Source organism: Formica exsecta, unplaced genomic scaffold (genome assembly GCF_003651465.1).
Source record: "Formica exsecta isolate Colony F162 unplaced genomic scaffold, ASM365146v1 scaffold122, whole genome shotgun sequence".
Classification (NCBI taxonomy): domain Eukaryota; kingdom Metazoa; phylum Arthropoda; class Insecta; order Hymenoptera; family Formicidae; genus Formica; species Formica exsecta.
In genome coordinates this window covers 1258963-1280944 of record NW_021848556.1, presented here as the reverse complement: position 1 = coordinate 1280944, position 21982 = coordinate 1258963, and the positions used below count along the sequence as shown (strand labels likewise).

General features: G+C 33.5%; 2 protein-coding genes and 1 pseudogene across 5 annotated transcripts; 1 reads left to right on the top strand and 2 right to left on the bottom strand.

Moving 5' to 3' along the window:
- LOC115245568 overlaps window positions 1-2062 on the bottom strand; it is a 3551-nt pseudogene extending 1489 nt beyond the window's left edge.
- A 628-nt stretch (window positions 2063-2690) lies between these two features.
- LOC115245555 (copper-transporting ATPase 1) lies at window positions 2691-17703 on the top strand. 4 transcript variants are annotated; one of them, XM_029823927.1, is made up of 15 exons: window positions 2691-3098; window positions 3293-3353; window positions 3520-3574; window positions 10769-11178; window positions 11402-11673; window positions 11784-12005; window positions 12196-12425; window positions 12509-12698; window positions 12773-13006; window positions 13076-13946; window positions 14015-14601; window positions 14688-14891; window positions 14986-15206; window positions 15326-15490; window positions 16872-17703. In XM_029823927.1, the coding sequence occupies exons 2-15, from the start codon at window positions 3299-3301 to the stop codon at window positions 16999-17001; spliced, it is 3846 nt and encodes a 1281-aa protein (XP_029679787.1). In that variant the 5' UTR covers window positions 2691-3098; window positions 3293-3298; the 3' UTR covers window positions 17002-17703. The 4 variants fall into 4 exon arrangements, with proteins under 4 accessions (XP_029679787.1, XP_029679789.1, XP_029679786.1 ...); XM_029823929.1 differs by lacking the exons at window positions 2691-3098; window positions 3293-3353; window positions 3520-3574 and adding an exon at window positions 3678-5028; XM_029823926.1 differs by lacking the exons at window positions 2691-3098; window positions 3293-3353; window positions 3520-3574 and adding an exon at window positions 6937-7073.
- Window positions 17337-21925, bottom strand: LOC115245567 (putative uncharacterized protein DDB_G0282499). Its single transcript, XM_029823946.1, has 4 exons — window positions 21681-21925; window positions 21324-21517; window positions 21122-21251; window positions 17337-19659 (listed from the first exon to the last, which is right to left on the bottom strand). The coding sequence occupies exons 1-4, from the start codon at window positions 21796-21798 to the stop codon at window positions 18035-18037; spliced, it is 2067 nt and encodes a 688-aa protein (XP_029679806.1). The 5' UTR covers window positions 21799-21925; the 3' UTR covers window positions 17337-18034.
- Window positions 21926-21982: the final 57 nt, after the last annotated feature.

Below are 21982 nucleotides of genomic sequence, written 5' to 3'. Positions count from 1 at the left end.
AAATCATTAGCTTACTCTTTCCCAGATTTCCTCCTTAAGAATCGATCTTAGTTCGAACATGGCCCTCAACATGAGCGGATGATTCTTTTCTGGTCTGAATTGTGCGAGCGCCACTATACGTATATAGCTGCCTTTTTCCTCGTCATTGAGTAACGGCAATTTAGTCAGATGTTCTACGTTGCACGGAGGATACACTCGATGCGTCTTTAATTGACATTTCCAGATAGAGTTGATATGACAAAAGGACAAGTAGTACTAGTACTAGTACAACTAGGATTAGTAGTAGTATATAGAGTAGTTTATACACTACTATTAACAACATTATGGATATGATGATGTCCTGTAAGTTTGTTAAACAAATCTCTTCTATAGATACATTTTAATATAAAAACATTTCTAAATATATTGTAATTAATATTAGAATATAATATTGCTATAATAAGCAAAGTTTAATAAAAAATAAAACTGCAAGCTAATTAAACTACACACATTACAATTATATATAATACTAATTTTATAATAAGTATATATATATTTTCTTCATTTATTGAACCATAGAATGATTTCATAATATGAGATTTGTGTATTTTTATGTATTTTGTTTAATATGGAAATTTTGTATAGTAGCGTTGTGAATATCTCAAATAATTAATTATATCACCTGGTGGAAAACTGTCCAACGCCTCGATGCCCAACCAGATAGATCCCAGACTTTGCCCTAGCAATGTGAAATGAGGATACATGGAAGCTTCCACCCATTTTCGTTTACGCAGATAGACGAATTCAATGTTTGGACGCAATTTTACATTGAATGATTTTTCAGTTCTGTTAAGAATCGTTTCGGGATCAGCATCAAGATCACCAGTATATATAGCTATATGTACATCAGGATATCTAGAGGCATTCAAAATGTAAATAATAATAAAAAATGTAATAGTTAGTATATAAAGGTAATGGTATAGATAAATTTGGCAGATTATAAATTTTTTAAATCTAAATTATTTCGACATACATATTCTGTATAGCTTGAACCGCAGCCCAAAGCACTCTCTCGCCTCCTCCACCTGCATTGCAATACGGATGAAAGATTCCAACGACTGTGGCTTTCTGTTGTCTCTCCTCTCGCTTTTTTTTAAACTTTCTCCGTTTTATCAATAGAATTGACAAAAGGACAAGTAGTACTAGTACTAGTACAACTAGGATTAGTAGTAGTATATAGAGTAGTTTATACACTACTATTAACAACATTATGGATATGATGATGTCCTGTAAGTTTGTTAAACAAATCTCTTCTATAGATACATTTTAATATAAAAACATTTCTAAATATATTGTAATTAATATTAGAATATAATATTGCTATAATAAGCAAAGTTTAATAAAAAATAAAACTGCAAGCTAATTAAACTACACACATTACAATTATATATAATACTACTTTTATAATAAATATATATATATTCTCTTCATTTATTGAACCATAGAATAATTTCATAATATGAGATGAAAATCTAATTAATTTGATGAAAGAGAACGAAGTAAAAAAATGAAAATAGATCACAAATTAAGAGCAATTTTTAATGCTAGAAGGGAACCCAAATTGTAATTACACACTATACAGAAGATCGCTAACGAGCTGTTTTCACGCGGTGTCCTTACATTAAAGAGTAAAGAATCATGCTTCCAGCTGCTCGTAGTTTTACATATGGAACAATCATTTGATTTGCCGACGTGTAACTTGATCCTAATCACCGCGGACTTCTCTTGTCAGAGCGAATGACTAACCTCGCAGCGCGTTCCACTTCACAACCGCAACGCTCACGGTATCATTTCATCTTTGTTGTTCACCGAAAGTTAAACAAAGACATATGATGCTCGCGAGCATTGCTCGTTAAGTGGAACGCGCCCATAGAAATCTGTGGGATTAACCTCGCAAAATCGAGAATACTTTTCCCTTTCATAGGACAGTCGATATAGGTCGATATACGTCGCAAGTAAATATTAATTTGCAAGGAAACATTCAAAATGATTACAATTAACTCTTAAGATTTTATTTTGTTGAAAATCAACATTCTTGAGATTTATTTTCTTTTTATTTATGATCGAGCAATTACATAAAAATAAGTTACACCATGATTGATCATTATATACTCAATCGACAACAAATAATAAAATACTTTGTTAATTGAGATAAGTATGAAAAGTATAAGAAGAAATTAATTACAAGTAAAAAAAGATATATGCAAGAAGATGCAAAAAATATAACTTTCGATATATCTAATGCACAATGATTCCCATTCTCTTTCCTTATAGAAGATGTCATCAATTTTGTCGAATATACGGATGATAAATAAATAAATTATTAGAATGAGCGTGCTTACGAATTTAATATTCAATTTTATTTATTACATTTGTTACATTTTTTTAACATTTAATTTATTACCCCGTGGGGTAAAGTAGCGTTTAACTAATCATCTAATAATCAAGACAAAAGGAGCAGATTTCTTTGCTCTCTCGGGTCTCGGGTAGGATTTCCGAACGCACGCTGTTTGCAACGATGTAATTCTATTTTATGGGAGATTATTAAAATTAAAAGACAAATATATCAGGCAATAATAATATAATAATAATATAATAATAATATAATAAAAATACAATAATAATATAATAAAAACTCGATGTTCTTTTTTTCAGGTCAGTCACGCGAAGTCAGCTATTTGTTTCAATAGTCGACTGCGAGATCACGTGGGTCACGCGGCGAGTTGACAAAAGTGTATATATATTTTTTTTTGCACGCGTCGCGACTTGCATCTCGGTTCATCCTCGTTCCGCGTTTGTGTCGTGCCGCGTGAATCGAGAGTGCGTCTAACACAACGCACGCTCTCCGCGTACGCAGATCAATTTCTGCGCGATAATACACCTCCCCCTTCGTCGCGCTTCCGAAAGAGAGAGAGAGAGAGAGAGATAGTGATGTGCAGTGTACAGTGTTCCTTCGCTCCGAAAATCATCCGTGATCGAGTTCGAGTCTGAGGCAGGCAACGCCTTTAGGTTATAATCCCATATGAAGAATCGCAGGAGGACGACCCGTATGCTGAACGGTACGTGTATGTGTTTAAATGCTGTACACTCGGAAGTAGATGTGAAAGACACTCTTGTGTGTCTGTTCCTTTGATGATGCATTGTGCGTGATTAACTGGTCTCTGTGCCGATGTATGCGATGCGTGAACGCTGAGACAGAGACAGTTGATTGACATAATTTGCTCTAACATCTTCAAACTTTGTCTGGTTACAGAGGAGAATGGACGTGACGAAGGTAGAGCAATGTCAGGGGATTATGAATCACGTAGATAGAGGTGAGTGCAGATGCTGAGTTTGTCATAAGGTAAATTAATTTAATTTCTCTGAATTATCTGGAAAGAGCTCTGAAAGAAGTTTTTGCATCATGATAAAAAACAGTACGATTGATGAAATCCAGTATTTAGAGGATTATTTGATAATATAATGGATATGTTGTTACAGATGAAAGAAGTGATGCTAAAGATGACAAAACTGAAAACCGATTTATAAAAAAAAAGTGAGTAAGATACATTTTCTGTATGAATTTCTGTATGAATATATTATCTCTCTTTTGTATATTTGTCCTAATTTAAAATGAAGAGAGAACGAATTGAGGAGACAAAAGTACATGTATATCTCTCTAAGATAAAAAATTTTCCAATTTATTTAGAATCCTTGAGATAAATCTTAAGCGTTGCCAGTAAGTCATGCGTAGAAACTGTAGCATTGATTTTAATTTTTAATATCTGAATATAACAAAAATACTGTCGCGTAAAAGATATGTCCTTGGAACATGGAAGAGATCTCCAAAGAATTCTGTCGGTCGATTTTATCTTATCTGTTGCTGCCTCTCGCTATATAAACCACTATATTAACTATGTATCATTCATATTATACATTTGCATACAAAAGTGAGTCAGTCAGTTACGCTCAACTTCACCGAAAGTTCTATAATTATACTTTAATATCGTTTAGAACAAAGCAATCATGCATCGCAACATTGACTGTTCTACATTTTATCGCGTTTAGTAAATTATTCCGCTAAACAAAGTTTACCTTAAACTCCCACTCACGCATTCTTTTACTATCAGTTAAAAAATAATGCTTTGCTTGCTCGATATGTGCCAGATCGCGTAGTTTCTCGTCGAGTAAAGTTAGACAAAGTACTCGATTTTTGGCGAACTTCAATAGTTTTCGTGCGTGAAAAGAATTGTTTAATTTAAATTGCAATTATATACAAGTAATAACGATTATTTAAATATAGCTTAAATGTAATTTTCTTTAATCAAACAACGTAATCTCTCGAAATAAGATAACGCTCCCATCTTGGCAAACCGCAATTTCTGCGGCGCAATTTTCTAAGAAAATTCATTAAAGACAAATCGCATAATTATATGAATAAAAATGCAACGTTATTGACACGATCCATTTGATCGTTCGACCATAATAGAATTCTTTTATTGCGCGCACGATATACATAGGCTAAACACACAAGTACGAGAACATGATACTGTTTAATAACATAATTAGAGAACATTCCTGTAGTGTCAGTTTTTTAACCGGGACACCGATCGAATATCTAAATTGCAGTCTTATAGATGTCGTATTCAAATCCGTTTGCAGAATGTAATCTGGATGTATTAACAGGTGCTTTGTGTGTCTTTTGCGTTGTGTTATCGTGTGCATCGAGTCGTGCAACATCAATGCATGATTGAATTCGTAATGAGTCGTGCGAGATGTATCATGACAGTTTCGTTATGCTTTAATTATACGCGTCTTGTTTCGAAGAAACGCGACAACCCATAGAAAAAAGAACAATCGTAGATAGAAGAGAAAAAAATTTGGTGTAATTAAAACACGCGATATTCGAGGAATTCGGGGAATATCAGGAAGATTTTCCGAGTGACGTGGCAAAATGGCACGAAAATCTAAGGATATATGGAAATACAATGTATTAGTCGAGGCATTTGGGTAAGTCGCATTATTATTGGAGGATTTGAGATTCTCCAGGAATATTTCCACACATACTTTCGAATATATGAATCATACATATTAGCGTCATTAGTTTTCTATCATCATTTCCTGCCATTTACAGCCAACGTATTTTCCGTTTAAAGATTCATCATTGGTAGTATCTAAGTTTGATTAGAGATAGATTCCGAGAGATACGGTCGATGAAATTGGATTAATTCTCGTAGTCATTCTCACTTTATTAAAATACGAGTACATAGTATTGTGATTCTCGGTGTCTCGAGATAAATAGCAATCGCGACAATAAATTAAACGCTGTTTTCGATTCGCGCGTTTTAATAGCCATTAAGAGAGATCGCATGCATGAATAGTAGAAGCGACGTAACGTTGTTGCTATTAAAATATGTACATAGCGGGCAGATATTACATTAATTAAACATAATATTAATAATTAAGATTTTACAATGAATAAAATTTACAGCAGGAAATTAATTCCAAATTAATCGAATAATTTGTAGATAAATTCCTTGGGTATTTTTTTAGGAAAAAAAGTATATTTAATCTTTTTAATCTTGTTTTGTGTGCTGTGGAGACATTTATTATATGCTTATCAAATATCTTAAGCAATTAGATGCATGTATTATCTCAATAAATTCTTCAAACAATCTTTATGCAAAATAACTGAAATATTTTTGTTTCATGATTATTTTCGAATGCAACAATTTAAGAGGACTTAATTAATAACTATCTTTAAAAATTATATTCTCTCAATGTATCTTGTAAAAATATTTTAGACATATATCAAACACACACGATATTATAGATATTTTCACTTTGCAACGCTGTAGCTACAAGATTTGACTGACAGCTAAATATAATGCACGAGAAATAAATATATTTATAAGATATTTATAAAAAAATACATTTATAAGATATTTATGAAGATATTTATTTCTTTATTTCTCGTGCGTTATATTTAGCTCTCAGTCAAGTCTTGTATATATGTAGAAACAGCATTCTACACATATTAATTATCGAATCAATTTACAAAATAATTTATCGTTTCTTGGAAGTGTCACTACACCCAGTAAGGATAGTAGAAATAATTTACTTACATATTGCAACGTAAAAACAACAAAATTACAAGCAATGATCTATATTTAATTCTGGAATTTAACTGCGTATCAAATATATAAAATCAGTATTGTAGATGCATGATGTTTAATTTGGTTCAAAAATTAATATCGGAAAATATCAAACTGCTTTGCATTATCCGAGCAAGCGAATCTTTTTTTTTTCTGTCTATCTTTCTATAACGCTAGTCTCGTTCAATCTTACGGAAGGCATCGCGATCTAGAGCACGCCTTTCTCTCTCGTCCAAGTTATACTTGTTTCAAGTAGTCGATTCAAGTAGTCGGGCCTATACCTGGTTCCCCGGATATTCACTCTCGCCTTATACTCGTTAAACACGTACCGTTTTTCATATAACGTGCTGCGATTTCGCCGTGTGTCACGCATATCTCGAAACTTTGAAAGTTATGTATTTAATTTTTTAATATAATAATGTATCTTATTTCTATTTTTTAATAGAAATTATAATATATACGCGTGGTGCTCTGTTATTCGTGTGTGCGAAAGAATATGTTGTTAGTGATAATGATAATCAATCTGAGAAATCCAAAGTGAGCTTTGTTGTCGGATTTTTTTAGGCTTACGAAAAAATAGAGCAAATTATCGTTTGGTTCGTGGTCGCATGAGCTTCCTGTTCGCTATCTCATTTTTATAGTGATGTAATTATATATATATTTTTTTTTTATTATATATTTTGACTTGAGTAACATGATGTAACAATAAATCTGCGATATCGCGAATTTGTATTACAAGATTAAAAGTATCGTATCGCGCTGTTTAATCTGACGCGAGATGACCAAGTTCAGGGGTCCCTTGATCCATCGGGTGAAGCTGGTGTATCACGATCTGACGGATTTTTCTGCGGTGAACAATATGGACCGCTCAAGATTGCGCGAAAACATTAGGTTGCTTGGGTTAGTATTATTACTTTTAAGAGTAAAATATTTCTTAAAGCCGATTTCGAAAAGCTAACATTTCGTTAATTCTTTAATTTCATATTTTAATCTTTAAAGAAAGTCTTTATAAATCTTCAAATATATTATGCACATATTTCGATATAATGAAACGATCATTAGTTCCTTTTGTACACTCTGCATTGTCTATTCTGTGCATAATACACGCGTAGAAACGCATAGATATGCGTCAAGCTTGCCAGATGAAAGTTCATCACGAGCAGAAAGCGTGAAGGCCTTTTACTCGAATCACGACTTTCACACTCATTAAAATTAAGATCGACAATTCTATGACTTGTATACGCAAGATATATTTATATACGAGCTGTATATGAGAGATCAAAATTTTTTGCGTTAGCAATGTCTTGCAATATAAAATCGTCCGACTGGCTTTGTTTTACGTCAGTGTATCATAATCACTGATTTTTTTGATAATGCTCGATTTATCGCGCGTACACTCTGTATTTAGTTTAAGATCGTATCGTGATAAGGTGCCGTATTGTTAAACGATTAACAAATTTGCACGTCTATACGGAGAAAATTTTACGGTACAAATTACACGAAAATTATATAAATCGTTAAGACTTATTAAGAGAAGAATATTATTATGCAATAAATATTGCCATATTACATAATTGAAAATGATTTATTCGTCGTTAAAATTACAGAAAATCTGGCTTGTTTGATAATAAAATTATGAGTAATACCGCAGAATTATATATTTTATCTTATTTTAAATACATATATATTAAATCATCATGTGTGTATCGAAAAGCATATATGTATATGTGAACAATATACAAAATATAATATATGTACACACACACATAATATATACAATATAAATATATTATATGTATATGTGAACAATACATTCGTTGATATAGATAATCAATAGATATCGAAGAGAGAAAATTACTTCGTTGAGATTGATGTAAAAATAGAAAAATGTTGGATGGAATTTCATCCTTCGATAGCGGTAAAATTAATTCGGTTCTAGTCATCCTCTGACATCCATGGAACTTGAAGTATTCGCTCTTCATTGAGTGATTCTCCTGTGCTTCGCAAATGAAACGTGTGATCTGTGTAGGAAGATGTATTTATTCACGAGCTTATACATTAGATGAGTATTTTTTGCATTTTGCAATGTAAAATCGTCCGAAGAATTTCGCTTTATTTTAGTGTAGCATAATAGCGTATCAGCTCGATTATTCGACTCTTATATATCCTCGGGAAAAAAAGTGCCGTGGGCAAAAAGCGAACCGTGAGCAGCTGACTGCAGGATAGCGATTACCAGAGGAATTATCAGTCGTTCGGTGATATCATCGAGAGTATCGTGTGTATATTTTGGTGTCGCGTCTACCACACCGTCGTCGTGAAAGCAGAAACGAGACTAACTTGATCGTGGAAATCGTAATCAACGAGGAAACGCATTTTTTACGCGGCGCGTCGTAAAAATTGTAGGAGAGATCTCAAACGCTCTTTTCTTCACTACACGTAATTCTTCCAAATAAATGGACAATAGTTTGGCGATTGTCGCGCAATCCGGCCTGGTCGTCAACAATTTAAAATTAACAAATTAAACAGATTAAAATTAAAATCGCGTCTCGATATCGCGATTTTTATCGCAACGCAATGATGAATTAGAATATCCTTCGAACATTTTAATATCACGGAAACTCATGCTTGTTGTTCATGTTTTTTCAGCAATTGTTAACCAAATCGATTCTATATATTATAATACATAATATGGTGCTTGTATTACTAACTAGCTAAAAGCTTATCTCTCACGATAATACCGCACAAATAGAAATTTCTCGAAACGATTATTTCCCAAGATATAATTATCTTTCCAGAGAGAGAGAGAGAGAGAGAGAGAGAGAGAGAGACAGAGAGTAATTTTTTAGAAATTATTGAAATTTCAAATTTTGATATCTTATTCGGAAAATCGCGATTGCAATTATCGTTTATTAGCTATAATTGGCATAGCAAACACCTACATTATTTTTAAAAATACAACTTTGTTCACAAAGACATTTTCGTGCTTATCTAAGCACTTGTTTGATAAAGAAATAGATAATTTTCAAGAGTCTAAATCGAAGTAAGGAACCGCGTAACAGTTTTCGAAAGTGTTGGTCAAGAAACTTCAATCTCTTAAATGATGAAAGAAGAGGAGAGACGGCCTCTTCTTAGTAAAACTTATGGCGCCGTCGATAGCATTTGGTAAGATTTGTGAAGAATTCCAATTGGTGTGCTTATAGTATAATGTCGTATACTTTTAGGAGGACTTGTGTGTAGTGTCCGTTCTTTCAGACTATTTTCGTAAAATTTAGTCAATCAGAAATATATCTATGGTTTTTAATGACTTTCTGTCTTATAGAATCGAGAAAAGAGCAAAAAATCGGATAAAGCTATGATTTTAGTTAATGAAAGCTATCTTTAGCTGAATTATATCTTCAATATTAAGGCAACGGTATATTCAAGCTTTGGAAAGTAAAACGGGGATATCTTCTACAGAGATATATTAATCTTTTTGGTATCAAGAAAAGAAATGTATATGAATATATTATATCTCAAAATAACCTTTTTGATCGTGTTTTAATTTCAAATAGATAATTTATAATGCTCTAATTATTAGCTCTTCAGCTTATCTGTCATTTGCATATATAACATATATGGAATGTTGTTGAATGAATAGATTCGCAAAAATCTGCTTCTGTGGTCGACATATCGTCGTTATCTGCGAGCCGCAGATTGCTGATAAAGGAGCGAAATTTTTTGTCAAAATCAGTGATAAAGCGTTCATTGAAATTAATTAACAGCATCATAGAATTTTGATGTTCACCACACGACAGTATGTCATAATCAAAACACGTTTCTTTCATATCTTGATTATAACGTACTGTCGCGCGGTGAATATTAAGATTCTATGATTCTCTTAATTAATGGCGCGTCATTAATTTGTAACTCATTTGTCAAATCTTCGAATGAATGTAATATTTTTATTTACGATGCTCCTTATTCATAAAACGATTAATATACTTCTCTGTGTAGCTTATCGCGTTGAATGTATTGCGTGAATTTACGAAAGAGATAGCTGTAGTAAACAAAGCATTACCCGGTTTGAAATACTGCGAAATCATCGTAACAATTTATTTCGCAATAATAAGTAGACGATCCTCCAGATATTCTATTGAGGTCATTTTATTGAAATATAAATGAAACATATTGCTAAAAAATATCTGAATATACAAAATATCTTATTATTGCCTTGATAGGCATAGTTTATCGATATGAAGTCGATAAACTCTAAAATCCCTCTCTCTCCGGTTTTCTTAATATAAATTTAAGCTAACGATAAGATGTACATTTAATCTTTTCACAACATCACACAATTAATTTATTAAAGCAGTAAAATTTTATTCATAGGGCAGCAATTTATCTTTATAAATATTTCTGTGGAATTAAAAGAAATTTAGTTATTATTATATTAATTAACATTTTTATTATTTCCGCTTATTATATTGCATCGAATTTTAATTGCGAGATACATCGCGTCGTGAAAGTAATATTAAGATCGAACACATTTTCTGTTTTTATTGAAATATTGGAAGCAATCGAACAAATGCCTGAATTGTCTGTAAAAATGTTTGAAGGAATGGCGATGATGACACCGATTACGAGGGTACGACGCATCTGGTGCGCGTGCCGCGCGAGCATTCCGCGGACGAAATCAGCACGGTTAAAATCGGTATCCAGGGAATGACCTGTCAGAGTTGCGTAAGGAACATCGAGGGGATGATCGGCGAGCGATCGGATGTCGTCAGTATCAGGGTAGTCCTGGAGGAGATGGCCGGCTATATCGAGTACAGGACGCGCGAGACGACGCCGCAAGAATTGGCGGACGCCATCGAGGACATGGGTTTCACCGTCAGTCTGCCAATATCCGATGACGTAACGAAGAACGAAACCAACAATACCCTCATCTCCATAGTACCTGCCAGCAGAATCTGCAACATACACGTAGACGGAATGACTTGTTCGTCGTGCGTTAAGAACATCACCAGTAAGTCGATATACAGAAATATAATCATTTTTATTGATTACAATTACAGAATTTCTTTGTTCTTGTTTGGAAAGAAACACTTTTATATATATCTGTGTAAGCAAAAGTTGTTAAATCTGTTTGAAACTTTGTGAAGTCTTTTTTATCTTTAAATTTTATATCCGCGGATCATACATGTTGTAAATTCCACATTTTCTATAGATGTCGTTTAAATGTTTTATAGGTGTTCTGTCCGAAAAGCCCGGTATAAAGAATGTCAATGTTAACCTGGAGGGTAAGGAAGCCAAGGTCTCTTATAATAGCGGCGACGTAACGGCCGATCAGATAGCAGCGTACATAGAAGACATGGGTTTTACCGCATACGTCAAGGAAGTGGACGACAAGGCTGTGAAATCGTACGCGATTACCAATAATAACAAAAAGGCGGAACCGATGCAAGCGAACGGCGCCGGTGACATCAAGGGAAAATTGTCAAAGTGTTTCTTACATATAACGGTACGTTATACTTCACTCTTCGAGTTTAATTCATTTATACAAATTTCTCATACAATAGTATAGCGCTTCGTGATAGTGATACGGATGATAAACTCGTTTGTTGGTTAAAGGGTATGACTTGTGCTTCCTGTGTCGCCGCGATAGAAAAACACTGTAAAAAGTTATATGGCGTAAACAACATATTGGTGGCGTTAATGGCCGCTAAAGCGGAGATCACGTACGATCCCGACAAGATAAGAGCGGTGGATATTGCTTCCAGTATATCGGAATTGGGCTTTCCTACGACTCTAATCGAAGAATCCGGGACTGGAGAAGGCGAGATTGAATTGAAAGTAAGATAATTGACTTATAATTTCAGATTGGCATTAATAGATTAATATATATCGAAAATATGATGTAATATATTATTATTTTAGTTTGTATTTTGATGCTAAATTGTCTCACTTGCTCAGATATTTATGATTGCTTGAAAATATATTAGCTTATGGAAGCGTTATATGTTTTTGATGAAATTAATTTCAGATCTTGGGCATGACGTGTGCATCGTGCGTAAATAAAATAGAATCGACCGTGAAAAAGTTGCCCGGTATACGATCGGCAGTAGTCGCTCTTGCGACGCAACGGGGAAAGTTTAAGTACAACGTGGAAAAAACCGGTATCAGGGATATCGTCGAAAGTATTAATAAATTAGGCTTTACAGCTAGTTTGTTCAGCAACCGAGATAAAGAAAATAGAGATTATTTAGACCAGAAGTAAGCATAATTCTCTCTCAATACGCGTAATTATCCCTCTGCGGGATAGGAATTTTTTGGATTTATTGTTTTTCGTGTTGCAGAGAAGAAATAAGCAAATGGCGAACGGCGTTCTTAGTATCATTGATCTTTGGAGTTCCGTGCATGATAGCGATGACGTACTTCATGTTAATCATGTCCATCGGCGATACGACGCACGAGGAAATGTGTTGCATAGTACCTGGTCTCTCCTGGGAAAATCTAATACTATTTGTGTTCTCCACACCGGTACAGGTAGGCGCAACGACATGCAAGATTTACCTCGCTTATTTCACTATATGCACTTAAGATCACCCGTTTCTGCGTAGTTTTTCGGTGGCTGGCATTTCTATGTGCAAGCCTACAAAGCACTGAAACACGGCACAACCAATATGGATGTCTTAATCTCAATGACCACTACGATCTCATATATTTATTCTTTCGCCGTCCTAACTGCTGCTATGATAATGCAAGAGAATGTCAGTCCACAGACGTTCTTCGATACCCCACCGATGCTGTTAGTTTTCATCAGTCTAGGAAGATGGCTCGAGCATGTGGCAAAAGTACCTTTTCAACAATGATTCAATAAATCATTTTTGTGAAGAGATATCAAGAATACGCTTTGCTTTTAGGGGAAAACGTCCGAAGCTCTTTCGAAATTGCTATCTTTGAAAGCCACGGATGCGGTATTAGTCACGCTGGGTCCGAACAACGAAATATTATCCGAGCGTTTAATAAGCATTGATCTAGTACAACGCAACGACGTGCTGAAAGTAGTTCAGGGCGCCAAAGTTCCTGTCGATGGCCGCGTGCTATCCGGTCAGTCGACCTGCGACGAGAGTCTGATTACGGGCGAAAGTATGCCGGTGCCAAAGAAGAAGGGCTCGGTGGTGATTGGCGGCTCAATCAATCAGAATGGACCGTTGCTAATCACCGCTACGCATACGGGTGAGCACACGACGTTGGCGCAGATCGTTCGCTTAGTAGAGGAGGCGCAGACGAATAAGGCGCCGATTCAACAGCTGGCCGACAAGATAGCCGGCTATTTCATACCTGTTGTTATAGTAGTTTCCATAGTGACACTGATAATCTGGATTATCATCGGCTACATGAACGTTGAGCAGCTGCCCATATTGCACAATGAGCAGATCAATAAACATGGCATGAATCGCGAAGAGATCATATTTCAGTACGCCTTTCGGAGCGCCCTAGCAGTGCTCGCGATTGCCTGTCCTTGCGCACTCGGTTTAGCCACGCCAACCGCGGTTATGGTCGGCACAGGGGTAGGCGCGTTGAATGGTATTCTGATCAAGGGCGCCGAACCGTTGGAAAATGCACATAAGGTTAAATGCATTGTCTTTGACAAGACGGGAACGTTGACGCACGGTGTGCCGATTGTCACCAAGATCGGTTTGTTTGTGGACGAGAAGATCTGCTCGTTAGCAAAGCTGCTGATGATCGTCGGCACGGCGGAAATAAACAGCGAACATCCTATTGCGTCGGGTAAGTATCACATTTTTTGTATAATTACGTTTAATTACGCAATAATAATTATTTTTTTCTTTTTTAAGCGATTGTACGCTATGTGAAAGATACGATCGGATCGGGTGCTACTGGACAATGCACAAATTTTCAAGCGGTCGCTGGCTGCGGTCTTAAGTGTAAGGTGTCCCATCTGAGCACTGTTCTGTCTGATGCTCTAAAATCCGAGAAAATCATCAACTATGTAAATCAGACAAACAATGCGCCGGCCGGAACGTACAATCTCAATAACGTGCCTATCGACAATGTACCGATTGTCGAATCGACGCGGGAGAGACAAAACTTAGATTTGCAATTACTGTTAAATCCCGATTCGCAAGGCGATCGGAACATCGCCGACGACGTGTACGAAGTCTGTATTGGTAATCGAGAATGGATGCGTCGGAATGCGATCAATATCCCACAGGAGATCGACACGAGGATGGTTAATGAAGAGGATCTCGGACATACTGCTGTCTTAGTCGCTGTAAATAATGTCCTGATTGCTATGATCAGCGTCGCCGATACCGTAAAGCCTGAGGCGCATCTCGCGGTCTACACTTTGAAGAAAATGGGATTGCAAGTGATTCTTTTGACGGGTGATAACAGGAAAACCGCGGCTTCAATCGCCAGACAGGTACGAAGCAGAGAGATTCCGTTGCGTACAAAAAATTTTATTTCCGCGGTTAGATCTATGTTTATCTGCTTTTCGGGAATATACAGGTTGGCATCAGCAGAGTTTTCGCGGAAGTGTTGCCGTCTCATAAGGTGGCTAAAATTCAACGACTACAAGATCAGGGTTTAAGAGTCGCCATGGTGGGGGACGGTGTCAATGACAGTCCGGCTCTAGCTCAATCGGATGTCGGTATCGCCATCGCATCGGGAACTGACGTTGCCGTAGAAGCTGCCGACGTGGTTTTGATGCGCGTAAGTCACATATATATATATATATAATAAGCGAAAGTAATGCGCCTTACTAATACGCGTTGCACGAAAGGAAAAATATCACATTATATTGCAGAATGATCTTCTGGATGTAATCGCATGCTTGGATCTATCGCGGAAAACGGTCTGCAGAATAAGACTAAATTTCTTATTCGCCAGTATCTACAATCTTTTGGGCATTCCCATAGCCGCTGGAATATTTAGTCCTGTCGGCCTTTTTCTGCAACCGTGGATGTCCTCCGCTGCCATGGCTTTAAGTTCAGTTTCCGTGGTGGGAAGTTCTTTACTATTGAAACTGTAAGTCGTCAAATCTTTGACTGTAGATTTGAAATATTTGGAATAAAATTCTTTAGTGATTGTGTTGTCTATTTTAACTGATTTAAGTATGTTTCAATGCATATCGGTTTTTTATGCAGTTATCGGAAACCGACTAAAGCCACATTGGAAACTACTGAATATCTAGCAGCTATACACGCCCACTCCACAGCACGAATGATTGATCTAGACGCGATATCACTTCATCGTGGATTGGATGATTCGGTCGCACCAGTCATGAACAGATCGACGTCCACATTATCCAGGTATGCGCAAACGAATGTGCTACTCTCAGACGGTTCGTGGAATTATAATAATTCCATTGCTTAACGCATGTATGCACAGCTAATTGACTCTAGCATGAAAAAAACATTAATTATTTATTTATTATACTTATCTTGAATAGCGCCAGAATTATTTTTGATAATATTATACACTCTTCCTTATTGCTCATTTACACATTAATATTTTTTAATAATACGAATAATACCACTGGGAAATTAAATCAAATGTAACTAACCAATAATTATATGCTTGGAATATCATTTGTAATTTATGATTTAATTACATTCATTTGATAAGCTTATTGATTCTTTTTCTTCTACTTTATCTATTTTCGATATTTATATATTGATAATGCGTTTTTAAAAGTTTTAAAAGTTTTCGTGTGTGTGTGTGTATGTATGATCTCTTCCTTACCTGTATTGAATTATAACATCAGAAATAATGTGAATATTTTTCTTGAGAAACAAATATGTTGAAATAAATGTTCTTTTCATATGTCATCATTCGCATTTGATAATAAGGTTGGTACGATTCTCTTTCCAATTTTCATAGATTAATAAATAACTATAAATTGTAATCATATATTAAATTATATTATCGCTTTAAAAAAATATTTCTATTATTGTTGATTGTAATAACGATTTATTTTTGTTCGCAAAAATTTCGCTTATTCTATGAAAATATTAGACTTGCAACAGAATACAAGACTGAGATTAAAAGTTTGTGTCATTCAAGAGAAATATTAATCATCTAAAAGGTATATATATGTATATATTTTTGTTACATATAACATTTTGTAAATAATGAATAAAATGTATAGATTGTTGTGTGTATTTGGTAAATTGTTGGATATAATGTATTATGAATTCGTTACTTTATTGTACAGATACTTTATGAATAAATACTCATGTGCATTTCCAGATAGATATATTGCTTCTAATTAACCCTAATTATTTATTATTAATATTTGTATAATAATAGGTTGCTTTTTGTCTATGCTTATTAGAATATAATTATATTTTTATGTGAAATATTTTACTTTTATACATTTCAAGTTTAATCTCGTTATATTTCCATTGGCACAGATAATAAATAAATGATTTATTGAAATGTGAAATATTTATAAAACATATATGTATATCATATACTAACATACCTACTGACAGCTACTTAGAAGGTGATAAATAATATTTCAGTGACAAGAAAGATCTATAATTACTAATTTATTGTAAAATATTTCTGTGATGCACCATTAATCAACTAATAAGGAAACTAATACTGGAGGAAACAATTAACTAATATAATGGTTGTTCATAATAATTGTTATCAAACTCTGTTTTGCATCGTAAAATCTATTTACAGAATATTTGGAAAGTCGAAAGTCGATGCAGAGGGCCACCTTCTTGGTGAGGAAGACGAGATTGATTTGGCTGTGAATTTCTCGCATTATCGTAAAAACGCGAAAGACCCTATGGATATAACTCCTGTATGAGCCTCTTGCAAGGCTATATGACAAGCATATTTCTTCCATTGACTTATATTTTATAGTAAATTAATATAACAGTATCTATATTTTTAATTTCATGTCTTTTACAATTAACGAAGTTAACTGTATAAATAGTCAACTAATAATTTTAATATTGATATTTATAATTTTTATCTGCCACATATTTAACATATTTTAAATTAAAATTCATCGGAAATGATACCATTAACTAGTACGAAACTTTGTTGCTTTGTGAGTTCATATATAGATTGACCAAACATTTTTAAATAGACTTTGTATATTAAGTGTAAAAAAGAATGTATGTCGATTTAATTATGGAATTCTTATAATAGTACTTTTTTTATTATAATTAACAGATACAAGTTTTATACCAGTACTTTTCGATACATACCGCATACAGGTGTACTTAATTCAAATAGTAGGAAAGGAAAATTATATACATTAAAACAAGTATAATATATAGATATATTGTGTATTATAATCTGCCTGTATATTTAGTTTTAAATTATACATCAGTTCTTTTTTATTCTAGGAGCGTTTCATAAATCAAACTACAGTTTTAAATTATACATCAGTTCTTTTTTATTCTAGGACCGTTTCATAAATCAAACTAAAAATGTAAATGATATTTAAAATGTAAAAAAATGCGAGACTACAATTACAATGTCTGCATTAAATAAAAAAAAAAAAAAAACGCGCGTGATATGATGTTACATATTTAAACGTAGTTTCAGAGAAATTTTTATATTACGTATTATTTATACTTTTTTTTTAAATATTTAATACATGTATCATAGTATGCCAAATATCTAAGAAATACAAATTGCATTGTATATATATTATAAACAAAACCTCTTTTTAACACATATTATTGTGTATATATTAATATAATCATTTCACAATAAAAAATAAAAACATATATCAAAACATCGAACATCAATCAAATATCAAAATATTTCGTTTAACAAAAAAGAACTTATAAAAAGCTAATCTGCAAATAATATTAAAAAATATTTTTTTAGATATTAGATAAGTTTGATGACCAATTTTTGTCCATCTCCTTAGCATATACATAAGATGGAGATTCTTGAGATCCATTGGGTGTATTCGTTTCAGGAACAAAATTTGTAATATCATATATTATACCACTATCATTGGTTGATGTACTGTTTTGTGATGAAGTATGTGTTGATTCAGAATCTAATCTATGTGCATTAGTAGTAGGTAAAGAGTTTTCAAAGCTAGGTATTGTGGATGGATTAAAATTATCTCTTTCCTTATATTGAGACATATCCACTTTCACCAGATCTTTGTTATAATAGTTACTAAATTGTGTGCTACTATTGCCTGTATAAAGAGAAGACGACGGTAATGGTTCAGATGGGACAGACGCATCCAGAGTAACGTTTGTATTGCTATTATATGGAATCGTTAAGTGATTTATCTGAGGGTTCCAATTATTCAACGGAGACATTATATTTCTTCTTGCCATCACATTGTATCCACTATTGTCCACATTGTTCATTGTATTGAAACCACTATAAAATAACCTTTTAAAGTTGTAATCTGCTTGTAATGGTTGATAATTAGGCAAGTAATTAAACGATCCTACTGCAGTGTTCCAGGTATCATTAGCAGTAACAGTTGTTGGAATATAACTTAAAATACTGTTATTAGGTATTTGTTGAACTGTTGCATTTTCCTTTTTCGGAAAAGCTTCAACGCCAGTATGCATGTTGTTCCACATGTTACTTGTACAGGCGTTACACGAACAACGAAAAACTTTGTTTTCAATACCAAATAATTGACGGGAATCTGTAGATTTAATTGAAGAATGAAAGTATGGATTTTCATTTTGTTTTGAGTTGTAATCAGCAGCAGTGTATGCATTATGATATTGTTTATTATTAATGAAACCAGTTTGTCCTACTTGATTTTGCGTATTAGTAATATTGTTCAATATGAAATTCTGGTCACTTTTTGGTACAACGGGCCATGGGTTAGAATTGATCAAGATTGGCTGTTTCAAATTCTCATGTCTCAAATTATTGTAATCTAGATACTGCAACATATTTCTATTATTTGAACTGTAATTGTAATGTGATTCCTCCTGTTTTGCTATTCCATATGGAATGTTCAATGTGTTATTAGTATTATTAGGTCTAATGCTTCCAAATGATGGTAACATTGATTTTTCGTATTTTTCAGATTCCAACTTCTTATATAACATTGTTAACATCTCATTTGATATCGTGTTCTGTGCTGTTTTATTTGATTTCCTTGTCGTTCTCTTCTGCTTTAATACCTTACCACAAATAGCCGTCTTCAAATTTTCTTTTTTATCATTTATTAACAAACGATTACTTCTTCTGATTCTTTTCTTGATTACTTCTGTGTTTATCTTATCTATCACTATTTTGTCTGCTGTAACTTCATCTTGTTTATATGCTTCATTTCCAACAGGATATTTGTCTTCATAATTTTTATCTTCCCAATTTTGAATAGCCTCATTCTCTGAGTTTGTGGAATTTGATGTATTTTGTAAATACACATTATCTCCATTGGCATTATCAGGTTGCATTATTGAAACGTATTTGATTGTTTCCAGTTCCTTCTTTGTAGTTTCATCAGTGGTTATCAAGTCTAAAGTAAAAAGAAGAAATATCTCACATTTATTAACAATAAAATCAGCAGGATGTCACAAATAAATCGCAAAAAAATAGATTATCTAAATAAAAAGTTTTAAGAGACTTTTATTGCATTCTACTAATAGTCATTCAATTTATTTAATTTGAGATTAAAACTTTGCGATTAACACTTTTATCATTCCAGGACAATAGAAGTCATAAGCGAACTAAGGATATTGTTTAATTGTACGATTTATTGACTTTAAACGTGACCTCGTGCTTATTTTCTGATATAAATGCATACCTTGATTTTCCATAGCTAAAGGAAATTTTGTTGAAACGTCTCGATATATTTTACGAGTGTGATTCAAGAGGAAGCCTTCTAACAAAATGTTTTCCGCGACCTTTGTTGAATATATCGCAAGAATGTTAACCAAGAATCGGAATGCCCTTGATGCGACCGAACCACGATATCTTTATTATTGAAGAAATTTGAAATTTTTGTCTTCCTTTGTCGACAATAGCGCGCTAAATGCTGTCCAATAGAATCGCTAAGAATGATCTACATTTCGGCTGTGGTCGGGAAGACGCTAGAAATGCTTCGAAGCATTGCATTAACCAATCAGAATAAATAAATCTTTACTCTTTTTGTCCTGATTGGTCAATCAAACGCTTCGAAGCATTTCTAGCGTCTTCCTGATCGCAGCTTTCATTGGATAATAAAAACGCGCTTTTTTCAATTTAAATAAATTCTTCAACTTGGATGTATCCTTGATTTTATTGTTTTATCATTTTAGTTTAAAAAAACAATATATAAAAGAATTAGGCTTTACTTTTTTTTTCTGATTTTATGCACGTTATATTAAATTAAAATGGCAATATTATTAAAAACATATATTTTTTTTCTGTAATAAGTTTTTTATCATATATAATAATTCTAATATTAGAAATAAAGATTAATCAATTATAGAAATACGTTTTTTCCAAATATGCTTAATGTTTTAACTTTACATCTTTGTTAATATTTTCATATAATACATATGCATACACACAGAAAATATTTTATAGTTAACTATTAAAATATAAAACAATATTCATGTGTGTGTGTGGAACATTTTATAATATCTTAATACTATTCGCGCAAAAATGTTGTAATAATTATAAAATTCTCTATATTATCTCAGTTACTATTAACAGCATATGATTCAAATAAATAATTTATACACCTATACACAATATATATCATAATAAGAAAACATTAAAATTATAAAAATATCAGATATTGTAAAAGAGCTTTTTCAAAAAAAATATTCTTTTTCTTTTTGACAGCTATCGATAGCAGTTAAGGCACATGATTTGCTCTTCGGAATTATATCTGAAATGAAACCAATTCACAATTACAAATCATGCATAGTTGAAATTCTGACAACAGTGTATATGATGGCTTTTAACTTACATAGATAAAGAGCAATTCTGACAGAATGTTTCTGAACAGCCAGTGCATGCAAACAGACAAGAAGAACATAGTATCTGGTCACAGTAATAGCATTTGCTTATTGTAGATTGATCTATCAGCCGGCAACATCCGCAAAGATCCATCCGGATATCCTGCAAGACAACGAATGTTGCAGAATCATGCAAGCCAGGTCAAGTAATATAGCAGTCATATATACAACTCACATTCATAATCTTATTGCTAACTTTCAATTGCAATTTGTCTGTCAATAGCATCTGTTTTAGATTAGATGTAGATTTTAGTTTGCAAGGTGACAGTTGTCGCAGTGGAGGTAGATCTATAGAATCCATTTGCGCAGATGCATTCAATTTATACGAGAGTGTCTTTGCACCTGTCTTGAGCAGATTCAGAGTCTTGTCTAGAAAATTGAATAGGGACAAAATATTAAAGTGACGCAACAAGATGCATTATTATCAAAGTTGTAAATAGCGTGATTTCTTAATATAAAGAAAAAAATGTAAAGATGCGTACAGAATTGAAATTTGAAGAGAACATACATTACAAAACAAACATGATCTTACCGTAAACATCTTTCATCCGTTCATCTCTCAACACGCCGTTGTTCATCTGTTTTTGTCCCACGTGCACTTTCACCTGCGGTAGCAAATCCGCTTCGAAGGGACAAGGACGTTTCGGCATTTTTAAAACTAGCGTTCAGACAATTTAATCAGCATATATCACCGCACTATTTCGGTATATCATGAGAGACAATATTCGACGTTTTTGACGTTGATTGAGCAGAATCGTTTTATTTTCATTGAACAGTGTCGATAAGTAGATTTGGCTAAGTAATTCTCGTAGCCTGTGAAGTGAATATAGATGG

Excerpts from the sequence above, each read along its gene's own strand:
- LOC115245555 (XM_029823926.1), top strand. The coding sequence starts at position 6,952 with ATGACCAAGTTCAGGGGTCCCTTGATCCATCGGGTGAAGCTGGTGTAT. Across the intron at positions 12,426-12,508 it reads AGAGATTATTTAGACCAGAA|AGAAGAAATAAGCAAATGGC; the intron begins GTAAGCATAATT and ends TTCGTGTTGCAG. Across the intron at positions 15,207-15,325 it reads AGTTCTTTACTATTGAAACT|TTATCGGAAACCGACTAAAG; the intron begins GTAAGTCGTCAA and ends TTTTTTATGCAG.
- LOC115245567 (XM_029823946.1), bottom strand. The coding sequence starts at position 21,798 with ATGCCGAAACGTCCTTGTCCCTTCGAAGCGGATTTGCTACCGCAGGTG. Across the intron at positions 21,252-21,323 it reads TTAGCAATAAGATTATGAAT|GATATCCGGATGGATCTTTG; the intron begins GTGAGTTGTATA and ends GTTGTCTTGCAG. Across the intron at positions 19,660-21,121 it reads TGGCTGTTCAGAAACATTCT|ACTTGATAACCACTGATGAA; the intron begins GTCAGAATTGCT and ends TTTTTACTTTAG.